The sequence below is a fragment of the Mus pahari genome, chromosome 14 (assembly GCF_900095145.1).
Source record: "Mus pahari chromosome 14, PAHARI_EIJ_v1.1, whole genome shotgun sequence".
In the NCBI taxonomy this organism is placed as follows: domain Eukaryota; kingdom Metazoa; phylum Chordata; class Mammalia; order Rodentia; family Muridae; genus Mus; species Mus pahari.
In genome coordinates, this window is record NC_034603.1 from 43,964,876 (window position 1) to 43,977,416 (window position 12,541).

General features: G+C 43.2%; 1 protein-coding gene across 1 annotated transcript in view; it reads right to left on the reverse strand.

Annotated features, from left to right (window-relative positions):
- Positions 1-949: 949 nt before the first annotated feature.
- Positions 950-12,541, reverse strand: part of Glod4 (glyoxalase domain containing 4) — a 20,743-nt gene continuing 9,151 nt past the window's right edge. The window contains exons 5-9 of the mRNA XM_021212138.2: positions 12,042-12,178; positions 11,567-11,653; positions 10,851-10,964; positions 10,667-10,753; positions 950-1,473 (exon numbers count right to left, since the gene is read on the reverse strand). Coding sequence (XP_021067797.1) covers positions 1,408-1,473; positions 10,667-10,753; positions 10,851-10,964; positions 11,567-11,653; positions 12,042-12,178 — 491 coding nt within the window. The 3' untranslated portion in view covers positions 950-1,407. The remainder of the gene's footprint in view (positions 1,474-10,666; positions 10,754-10,850; positions 10,965-11,566; positions 11,654-12,041; positions 12,179-12,541) is intronic.

The window sequence follows — 12,541 nt, forward strand, 5'->3', positions numbered from 1 at the left end:
TGAAGGCTGAATCACCCGCCAGAAGGGTGTTCAAAGCAGTTTACCTATTCACCATTATGGTTGATAAAGGCAGGTTTATTAGGAGGCAGCTCTCACAGGATCAGTGAAGTCACAAATGCAGGCTAAAGCAAGGGGTTTTTACAAAGTTTAGGCGAGGAGTGATGATGTGCCAGCTAGGAGCTGGGTTCTGTCCATACATAGTCAAAAAATTCTTTGAAGAACAACATCAAGACTGGTGTCCGAATTAGGGGTTTTACTGCTGTGAAGAGACACCATGACCATAGCAACTCTTAAAATGGCATTTAATTGGGCCTACCTTACAGTTACAGAAGGTCAGTCCATTATCATTATGGTCGGAAACATGGCATTATGCAAGTGGACTTGGCGCTGAAGGAGCCAACAGTTCTACATCTTAATCCAGAAACAGCCAGGAGGAGACTGCTACATTGTCCAGACTTGAGCACATATAAGAGATCCCCACAGTGACACAGTCCCTCTAACAATGCTACACCTCCTCCAATAAGACCACACCTCCAATAGTGCCACTTCCCATGGGCCAACCATGTTCAAACCACCACACCTGGAATAGTGGCACACATCTATAATCCTAGCACTGAAGGCTGAAGCAAGATGAACAAAAGTTCAAAGCTACTGGGTATGATAGCCTGTGCATTTGATCCCAGCAAGAGGTAGAGGCGGGTGGGTCTCGAGTTTGAGGCCAATCTAGCTGACAGAATTCCAATTACAGAGTAAGAGGGAAAAAAAGTTAAAAGCTACCTTGAGTTACATGGTGAAGTGACAGGTTACCCAGAGCTATCAGGTGAGACTGTCTCAGAAAGCCAAAGGGAAAAAAGTTTCTTTAAATGTCAAAACCTTCTGTGGTAAGATATTAGAACAGAATCTTACCATCGGGTCCTGGAAATGAGTACTCTAAGCAGTAGATTTCACTTTTGTTGTGTTTTACTTGAGTAAAGGTCTCTATAGTCCGGGCTGGCCTCCAACTCAGACACCCTCCTGTCTCTGCATCCCAAGTGCTGGGATTAAAGACATGCGTCCCCATGCCTAGCTGGTTTGGCTTCATTCTGACATTTGTTTCAATATTATCTACATGATTAACAGGTAATCAGATTTTCCTCCAGCCCCAACCAAGAGTAATGTTCCATATAGTTGTCTCAGTCTGGACTATAAATTTGTTATCAAATTTAATACAATTACACACAGTAGGAATTTGCCTCTACCAAGAGTGATAAAAATATTTCATTTCTAAAAACAGAGCTTTGAAGAGTGAAACTACCACACAGACCTCCTATGCAGGACACAGCCAAGTGGTGGGAGCATTTCTCAAAACAGATAAGTGCCAGACTGATAACAGACTGGACTGGAGTTGTGTTCTTCATGTGTCTTTCACTAACCCGAAGCCTTTGGTTTATTTCTTGTAGCAAACCACTCGTCACTTTTGTCCGCTTCCATTGCCTAGGAAACAGATGGACAAATGTTACTCCAAGTCTGCATTCTCCACCGTGCATTAACGCTAAAGCAGTTTATGTGTGTGGAGAGTGTTGTCCACTCACAGGCGAGCTGGTGAGCATCACAGTTGCTTGGTGATTTGCACAGCTGGCAAGAGAACCTGGCTGCTGATGAAAGACCAGGGACTATGCAACCACTGAGTCCTTGGCAGAGCAGGAACCCTCAATGCTCATGAGCTTAGAGACCAAACAAAATGAATGTAGCCCAGTGGTGGAGTTCTTACCTTCAGTTCACATCCCAGTACCACCACCAAAAACAGTATTTGAGACAGCCAGGCAAACACTGTATTCCCAGCACTCGGGAGGCAGAAGTAGGGAGATCTCTGAGTTCGAGGCCAGCCTGACCTACAGAGCAAGTTCCAGGACAGCCAGGGCGACACAGAGAAATCAAGTCTTAAAAAACCAAAACCAGCCGGGGAGTGGTGGCGCACGCCTTTAATCCCAGCACTTGAGAGACAGAGGCAGGCGGATTTCTGAGTTCAAGGCCAGCCTGGTCTACAGAGTGAGTTCCAGGACAGCCAGGGCTATACAAATAAACCCTGTCTCCCAAAACCAGAAAAATTCAAAAAAACAAACAAAACCAAAACATTTGCCCCTACACATCATTTAGTTATTTGGTAATGAAAAACGTTTAAACTTTTATTCAGCCGATAAGAAGACATAGTGATACTTTTTTGTGTGTGAGTTTTTGGGGCTGGAGAGGTAGCTCAGCAGTTAAGCACATGTACTGCTCTTTTTTTTTTTTTAAGTTTTTTGAGACAGGGTTTCTCTGTGTAGCCCTGGCTGTCCTGGAACTCACTCTGTAGACCAGGCTGGCCTCGAACTCAGAGATCCGCCTGCCTCTGCTTCCCAAGTGCTGGGATTAAAGGCGTGCGCCACCACTGCTCGGCACATGTACTGCTCTTGCAGAGAGCCCAAGTTGGAGTACAATCGTCCTGGCCCATGGCTATAACTCTAGAGGAATTAACACCCTCTCCTACGCCACAAGGTGCCTACATGCATGCCATGTGGTAACACCACACAAAGAAATAGAAATACAAATAAATCTTTGTTTTAAATTGAGTTTTTATCATGCACTAGGTTCTATACTGGGTCTAGTATGACATGAGTGACAGTCTGGGCTTTGGGGATTCTATGAACAGCTGAAGACTCACACAGGAAGTAACTGTCCATAAGACAGCATGTTCGTTTTGAGGTATTTAGTGTAAAAGAGCCACAAAAGGCTGCACCTGGCTTTAGTCCCAGCACTTGAGAGGCAGAGTCAGGCATTCTGGGAATTCGAGGCCACCCTGGTCTACAGAATAAGTTCCAGGACTACCAAAGCTACATAGACTGTCTTGAAATACAAAAGCAAAAAAGAAAAACAAACAAATAAAAAATTATTCATTACTAGATTAAAAGGTAAGGAACAACTAAATATTTGGAGTAATAATGTAAAAAATACTTATCTATACCAGGAGGAAATCACAAGATAATATTTACATTAGAAAACATAACAGAAAAATATAATAAATAATTTGATTAAGCAATAGTGAAGGTGGAAGTCCTGGGCAGTGTGCTTCAGAAATGGTACAGATGTGGCTGTGTTTCAGTGACATGTCCTAGTCATGTGGACACATGCAATACCAGCATTCAATGAGAAGAATAGGAAATCTGCCAGTTCCAGAACAGCCTAGGTTACTTTATAAATCTTTGCCTAAATAAGTAATAATTTTGGGGGCTACCTGATTGATTATGCTGATGAAACTATAAAGAACTTAAACCTTAAAGCAATATTAAGAAACAGCTCCCAAGAACTTAATGAGATCATAAAGAATGGAGAAAAGAACAACTAACTCTGGTATGGAGGATCCAAGAAAACCTCTTTTTGAAGGACCAGCTTAAGAAAAAGAGAAAGAAAAACCACTTTGGGTGGAGACAAGAAGTTGTGTTTTTGTTGTTATAAGCAAGGGAGTGAGATCAGAAGAGGGCTTCCCTAGGGGCTTTCCAGAGATAACAACAGGCCAGAGCATAGATAAGGGCCAGCAGATATACAGCAAGCTTAGTCAGTAAAGAAAGTATCTGGGATCACTAGCGCTAGTAGATTAATTAAAACTCACTAGATTTCAAACATTGTGTTAAAAGACCAGAGATATCTCAGAAGGAGAACTTAGATCTTGGTGAATAACGGCTAATAGAATTTAAAAGAAAATCAAAATAAATGAGAAAAAAAAAACATGTTAAAGTGCACATGTCTATAAATATAAAACTATGCTAGGCTTGGCAAGCTGACTCAGCAGGTAAAGGCACTTGCGGCCAAACGGGCAACCTGGACTCAGATGGTAGGAGAGAACTGACCCCCACAAGTTGTCCCTGATCTCCACTGACGTGCCATGGCTTGGATGTGCAGTGAATAGTAAAATGCAATAATCTTTTAGAACAATTGTAAAGGAAAAGGTGGCTTCAGTGCAAATCAAAGAACATCTCTGAGGAGTCTGGCTGGAACAGTCAGGACATTAGGAGATAACACTGTCTTCCTTCCTTTGTTTCTTTCTTTCATCTATTTGTTTTGCGGAAGGATCTCTCTATGTAATCCTAGCTCACAAAGATCCTCCAGTCTCTGCCTCCCAACTGTTAGAACTGCACCCAGCAAGAAATCTTTTGCCCACAGGAAGAACCAGGGTACAGAGAAAGGAAAAGAATTATAGCATCCTGAAAGACCTCCATGCCAGTGTCTGTCTCCCATTTATTAAATGGCTGATACCATGAGTATAGTGAGAAGTCTGGAATTCTGGTTTCTTTAACAAAAACCACAGACATAAGAATACTGTTTGGTTTTGGACACTAGGACAAGGGACTAAGGTGCATATTTTACATATCAAAGCAGACCTGGCCTCCTGGTTCTCCCAGCTTTCCTCAGTTCCAACCTGGCATACCCACTCCCAACCCTAAACTCCGGAAGTTTCCAGCCCAGGGCCTGGGTTATCCTTCCTCCAGAGGTTCCTTCCTATATAATCCAGACATTTTGATCTCCTCTCCTCTCCTCTCCTCCCCTCCCCCTCCTCTCTTCTCCTTTCTTCTCTCTCTCTCTCCTTCCTCTTCTTCCTCCTCTTCTTCCCTTCTCTCTCTCTTTCTGCATACTCAAGTCCTTCCCCCATTCTCTCCCCATGTGATTTCCCTAGCTCTAGTCCTGGGGTCTGTGAACTCACCCAAGAGTTTTCCAAATAAACCCAATAAACCTGCCTTTAATGTTTTCTTTTTTAAAAAAATGATTTATTTATTTATTTTATATACACTGGTGTTTTATTTGCATGTATGTCTGTGGCACTGTTGTATCCCCTGGAACTGGAGTTACAGACAGCTGTGAGCTGCCATATAGGTGCTGGAAAGTGCTCTTAACTACTGAGCCATTTCTCCAGCCCTGTATCTGTCTTAAATTGGCTCATTTCACGGAGAAGAAATAACCTATAAAATGTGCTTTCATTTTAATCCCACGTATAGGACATGGGGCTGCTTCAAAGCAGCTGACCATGACTTGCCTTTGTGCTCTAGCAGAGGCATGGTTTGGCTAGCTGCAGATAGTTTCTGTGATTTTTGTGACATTTGGAATTCTGGGGACTTTTCAGAGGGTATATAAATGCCAGGGCTCTAAGAAATTGGGGGAATTGTTGTTTGGTTGCTGTTGATTGTGGTTTGTTAAGTAGTTGTGCACAAAAATGAAGCAAGAAGAAATTAGATATTCTGACAGTGGAGATCAAAATCTTGCCCCAGGGGCTGGTGAGATGGCTCAGTAGGTAAGAGCNCCCGACTGCTCTTCCGAAGGTCCGGAGTTCAAATCCCAGCAACCACATGGTGGCTCACAACCATCCGTAACGAGATCTGACGCCCTCTTCTGGAGTGTCTGAAGATAGCTACAGTGTACTTACATATAATAAATAAATAAAATCTTTAAAAAAAAAACAAACCTTGCCCCGAGGACCTTGATGTCCCTAGTCACCAGGAAGAAGCCTAACGTCGAACCCTTTCTGACCCACTGAACTTTACTCAGGGATCTCTTTCCTTTCTACCCTTTTTGCTCTCATCATGACTTAGGGGATTGAAAGGGTGGAAGAAAAAGGGTGGAGAAGGGTGGAAGTAAGTAGAATCCACCAAGAAGAAAAAGCCAGCTACACATGAGTGATTACTTACATTTTTTTAAGCCTTGGTTTGGTTACAAGTTGTGACTCAGAGAATCTAGAGTTAGAGAATATACACATAGCACTTAAGAACACTTCAAAGCACACAGGACTCCAGACCCAGGAGGCACCAGGAGAGAGCCAGCCTCTCAGGAGGGCAGACAGGCCTGTGAGTGCAGGTAGGACTGCTGCTCAGAGGAACCCACCGGGAACCCTGAGGACACAGGAACTGAGGAACAGCCTGGGACAGGAGCCTTCCAGTATCCATCTGCGCCTGGAGCTGATCCTCTACCACAGAGCTACATACACAAATACCACCAGGTGAGAGCTGGTCTCCCAGGAGTGCCTACACACCTGTGAGCACAGGTAAGACAACCACTTCTCTTCAAATTCCTGGTACAAGAGGGACCCTCCCAGAGCCATCAAGGAAACAGGCCAACAACGATAAGGAAATAACTCAGTGGACGAGAGCACTTGCTCTGGAAGCATGAGGCCCTGAGTTCAGATCCCTGGTACCAAATAAAAAGCATGGCTGCACTTTGCCTGTTCCATAGCATTGAGAGGCAGAGACCAGTGATTAATGAGAACTGGCTAGCTGACGGGCTAGCCATAGCTAATGAGAAATTACAAACTTCTAGTTCAGTGATAGACCCTGTCTCAAGGAAATAAGGTGGAGAGTGATAGAGGAAGTTAGTGCTTTGTCCTGCCACATGCACGCAAGCAGGGCACACAGAGTGTGCAGGAAGGGGGCTGGAGAGGGGAGAATAACGAATCTCTAGCTGGCATGGTAACTCGTGCCTATAATCCCAGGGTTGGGGAGACAGGAACATATCAAGAATTCAACTACATATCAAGTTCAAGACCAGCATTGGCTACACAAGATTCATTCTCAAAAAAAGCCATGGGGGTAGATACAACCCAGCACTTGGGAGGCAAAGGCAGGCTGAACTCTAAGAGTTCAAGGCCAGCCTCGTTTTGGCATAGTTCCGGGCCACCCAGAGTTCCATAGAGAGACATTGTCTCATAAAAACTATATATGACATAACAAAACACCAATTTTGAGAAGTAAGGGTGCGAGGAGATGGTTCAGTGATTAAAGTGCATTCTCTTTATAAGTACGAGGACAAGAGTTCAAATCTTCAGGACCCATGAAAAGCCAGGAGCAGTACCAGGTATCTGTAATCCCAGCTATGACAAGATGGGGACAGAGAAAGAAGAATCTCTGGACGCTCAGAGCCACCTGTTGAACTTGTTATCTGAAGCTTCGATAAGATCCTACCCTCAAACAAGGGAGGTGTGGGTGGCACCCAACGTTACTCTCTGACCTACTCATATGCACCACATTTACAGCCCATACTTACCCCCATACACACCCCAGACATATGCACACAAACATAAAATTATACATCTATGTATTATGGTACATAAGGAAATTATTTAATTCTTACTTCCTTTAAATTGCCTTAAATATAAACATAGTTGAGTATTTTAGGGTAAATGTTCTGATGCCTGAGATGTGCCTGAGAGTCCCTGAGCAGGAGGAAAGAGGGGAAGCAGGAATAGCATGATGTGGGAGGGAGGGACACTGACAGTGACACACAGAACTAGAAGCACAGTTGGACTCTCTTGTTTGGAGTATATTTGAAGTTTTAATTCATGAAATATCAAAAAATCAAAACTACTATGCAAAAATGACAACAAGACTTGAATAGTTAATTTATAAAAGAAGCAAATTGCCAATAAGTTTATACAAAGGTGCTTATCACTATTAGTCATTGGAGATTAAAACCAAAACAAGAGACTATTCTCCATTTTTAGAACAGCTACTAGAATCAAGGAAGCGATAACAAAGATGCCAGTGAGAATGTAAGCAAGCACACCTTTAGACAGGCCCAGCAATTCCCCACGCTCCCCAGTGAGAGCTTCCACCAACCCTGGAACTTCACACCTCCCAAACTTTATTCTAGAGGATCCTGGGCTTGTCTACTCCGTGCTTATCTTAACTAAGGATTCACCAGGAGCTATAACTTTTCCGAGTTCTGAGGTGCAACAGTAAACCAGGACATAGTTTTCCTTCTTTAGATTTGTTCTTATCTTTGATCTTGCCAACCTAGCATTTACTCTACATCAAATAAAAACAGCTGTCCAGAGTAATGTGACTAGACTCTAGTTTCTTTTTACCTAAGAGATGTCCTTTTATGGCTACCCTTCAGTCCATTACACTTATTTACTTATTAAGTGTAGTATGTGTAGGTGCACACATGCCACTGTGCAGGGGTAGACAAAAGGACAGTTTCCAGGAGTCCATTCGCTCTTTCCAGTATGTGAGTCCCAGGGCCTGAACTCAGGCTTGGCAGGCTTGGCAGCCAGGACCTTTACCCACGGAGCCATCTTGCCAACTATTCTCTGACATAACCAAACTGCTATGTTTGCCCTTTTGAGCTATTATTAAGTAAAATAAAGGTTTTGAACTAAGAGTTAATCTAGTCACAAGATAGCGACTAAGTGACTAAGGGAGCTGTATATTCGGTTGTGTACAGTGTGATACTCTGCCCAGAGACCATCCTGCCATAGGTGGGCAGAGCAAGAGAACAAGAGAACAAGATTTCACATGCCACTCAGAGCAGAGCACAGCCTAAACGCACGAGTTTCTGAAGTTTACATTTAATACTTTCAGAAATGCACATAACAAACTATGGAAAGAGAAACAGGCTAAGGAAGACTCACTTCGCTATATTTATTCTTGTCAGCTGCTGCACTTTCCTTTACAGTAAAGCAATTCTCCTGGGTATGGGTCTTAGAGACATGAAACATGTGGCTGCAAGAAGATTTAAACATGAATGCTACCAGCACTCTTCCTTACATAGATAAAAATCCACAAACAATCTAAATGTACACTACCATGGGAATGGAGAAACAAATTGCTACCTAATAAAAGCAACACAAAACATGATATAGATACATGCAATTACATGGTGGAATCTCAAATTAATCATAGTAAAATACCTATTAAATGGATTCAGTTGTTTGAAATCCAAGAGTAGGGGCTGGCAAGATGGCTCAGCAGGTAAGGGCACTGATTGCTCTTCCAAAGGTCCTGAGTTCAAATCCCAGCAACCACATGGTGGCTCACAACCATCTGTACAGCTACAGTGTACTCATATACATAAAATTAAAAAAAAAAAAAAAAGAAATCCAAGAGTAAACAAAATAGATGTACTGCACCAGCAATCTGAACAGTGGCTGCCTGGAAGAAGTGTCAGGGGCTATGAAGAAGGGTTTCAACACCACAGGAGGGGAGGGGCTGCCAGCGCATGAAAGAGCAAAGAGAGAAAGAGCAGCGTATTTGCTAACTGAGAGCTCCATCAACAGTCTATTTTCCTGCACGATTAAAGTCTTAAAAGGGCCGGGCGTGGTGGCGCATGCCTTTAATCCCAGCACTTGGGAGGCAGAGGCAGGCGGATTTCTGAGTTCGAGGCCAGCCTGGTCTACAAAGTGAGTTCCAGGACAGCCAGGGCTGTACAGAGAAACCCTGTCTCGAAAAACCAAAAAAATAAAAAATAAAAATAAAGCCTTAAAAGGTATCTTTTACATATTTCCTTTAATTTGCAATAATATGAGTGCGTACAGTTATGACTATAGTTAATTATCTTCCATAAAGCACACCACAATCCCAATACTTTTATTTTCTCACTTTTTAAGATAAAGCTCTAAAGGAATTTTTAAAAGTTCAGAGAATTTTAACAAATTGCTGAAATGCAAGTTACACAGATCAAAAAAGTATAGAACTGGGATAAATTGATTCCTTTAATCACTCACGTGGGTATTCAGAAGTGCGAGAGGCCCCAAGATCAGGCCTACCTTTTATCTACATGGAAGGCTGAAGCAGGAAAGTCCTCTGAGCCTAGGAACTCGATGTCAACTGGGACACCCAAGTCCCTGTCTGCAAAGTTCAAAGTATTCAGAGAATGTCTACTCCATGCGAGGTCTACGTTAGAAACTAGAGTCCAACAACGGGCTACTGTTTTCCTGGTGAAAAATCAAGTGTGACGAGAACAGAAGCTGCTGCATTTGGCAAGATGAGATCACCACCAACATAAACACTATTTGCTGCCAACATCTAGTGCAGAGAGATGAAGTATGCATTTCAGACAAGAAACAGAAACTATGAGCAAAGAGATCTTTAAAGCAGAAATCTAATGAAAGAAACTGATGATACAGTCCTAACACTTGGGAGGATGAGGCAGGAGGATGACTAATTAGTAGTCAGTTTGGAGACACAGAATCATATCTCAAACTCAAAAGATCAACTATCTGGAGATGGAAAATGGCATGGAAGGGGGTTGTTTTTGGAGTTTTGTGTGCCTCAGTGAACGTATGCTCACCAAGTGCACGCAGCAGAGCTTGGGGTCAGAAGAGCGTCAGATTCCTTGACACTGGAGTCACAAGCAGTACTGGACCCTCACATGGGTGCTGGGAACTAAACCTGTGCCCTCAGTTAGAGCAGTAAGCTCTCTTAATCACTAAGCCATGTCTGTAGCCAAGGTCTCACTATGTGGCCCTGGTTAGCATAGAACTTGCTATGTAGATCAGCTGGCCTTGAATTCACAGAGATCTCCTCCCTGTCTCCCAAGAAAAGTTTTAAAAGATGAGAGCTCCTGGATCTCTTGGTATGATAACGGGAACAAGTAGGAAGGAAGAGAATAGTGTTGGGAGCCAGATAACCAAGCAGCCAAGGAAACAAGGGGGATGCAACTCAGGCACTCTCATCCACTAAGCCAAAGAATGGTTAGTTAGTCTGAGGGAGTGGGAAGATGGAGATGCTAAGTTCTATAATGGATAAGGTAGGTGACATTGAAGACATTGACTCTGAATAAAAGTCATCACAACAGGGAAAGGATATGCTTGACAGCACCTGGACTCTGCATGTCCTTTATACCATCCTGTTTTGCCCTATAATGACAGTGATGTACAAACAAGACTCACATCATCCAATAATTTGCTTCCTTTTGGATCCATCTTAGAGAGCTCTCGAAAAGCTTCATCCCCAACAAAGCAAATTTCATGTCCATCCTACATCATAAAAGAGAAAAACAATGTGAAAAAAAAAAAGATCTTTGAAGAAGTCCCTGGGGTGGGATAGCCTGTCCCCGCGCTAAGCAATACTTACAGGGTCAGCCAGGATGACCACCTGCACTGTCGCTTTCCCTGGGGTGTCCAGACTCACCAACGGAGTCAGGATCGAGTGGCTCTCCCTTTTCATCAAGTCTTCTAAGTCTGGCAACTTGAAAAACACAGAAGGGCATGTGAGCAAGTACACATAGTACTTTTCTGGCACCATCCTCATCTGACCAAGGCACCACTGGGTGGAATTTATTATCTCAGTGGTTCTTAAAAGAATGGGTAAGCAGGAGACCGAGCCACAGCAGAGCGAACTCCCAGGAGTCCAACATTCTTAGCTGGGGTGAAACCAGATATTGACAGGACTTAACCAATCAGGGGCTGAAGGGATGGCTCAGCAACTAAGAGCAAGTACTACTCTCAAAGGGGATGCAAGTTCAGTTCCCAGCAACCATGCCAGGGTTTATAAATGCTGCTAACTCCAGCTCCGGGGGAAGTCCAGTATGGACACCTGCATTCATGTTTATGCATACAACACACATACACACACACACACACACACACACACACACACACACACACCCCAAAGATGGCTCTATCAAGGTTGGTTCCTTGCACCCACCAGAAGCTCACAACTCCCTGTAAGTTCAATTCTGAGGGATCCGACTTTCCCCACAGGCACCTGCACTGGCACATAGACATAGACATACACATAAACAAAATAATGAATTTAAAAAAACAAAAAATTAGGGAATCAAGTAGTACCTCTTTCTGAGGACAAGAAAAGGCAATTCTTCCAAAGGCTGCTGCATGATCAACTGCACCCTGGATGCACTGTAGCTCCAGTTTACACTGAAGAGAAATAGAGAGTGGGCAATGATTTCTGCTGGGCTATACATGTGTATAGTACAAAAACTCTAGTGTTTGGAAAGGTGCTTGCCACACAAGTGTGAAGGCCTTAGAACAGATCCCCAGCACCCACATAAAGCTGGATGTGGTACCATTCCTATGGTGTGGCAGGAGGCAGTCAGGAGAAACTCCAAGGCTTGCAGGTTGGCTAACCTCGAACGAAACCAAAGAAGTAGCTGAGTAGTAAGGTTATTAGTGGGTTTATTTCCTTTTATTCATTTAGAAACTCACTGAACCACTGTGAAGAAACCATGGAACCACTTTCATGTTAACCTGATTTATGAACCAAAGACAAAGGAACAGACAAGCTGTTCCTCTGCAATTCACTCACCTGGTTATCAGCGTAGCCCAGCAAAACCCGTTGCTTTTCCTCATCTTGCTCATAAATTTTCATTCCCAGGAGATTAGACCAGTAGTTCAAGGACTTCTTGAGATCAGACACTGCTAGAGTCACCTTTAATACAGGATCTGAGGGTGAGAAGACCAATGTGTGAAGTCGCTTCAGTGGCATGGGATAAAAGGCCCAACAAGCTCTAGCGTATGTTAAGAATTTAGCTTTGAAGGCTGGAGGAGTATGTGCCTATCGTACAAGGCTTCCATTTGATCTCCAGCAACTCTCTTCTTATCCAAAGAATTTAGTTTATAAGGAAAACTTTTAAACCAACATGAAATGAAACACGAGCCAAATAAATGACAGCAAGATAATCACTTGGTGGGAAAAGCTACATGTCTGAATTAAATAGCAAACTGTATTTCTGAGGGGTTAAATTATGAAATTTAAAGAATAAACTAGCCAGGCATAGTGGCACATGCCTTTATCCCAGCACTTGG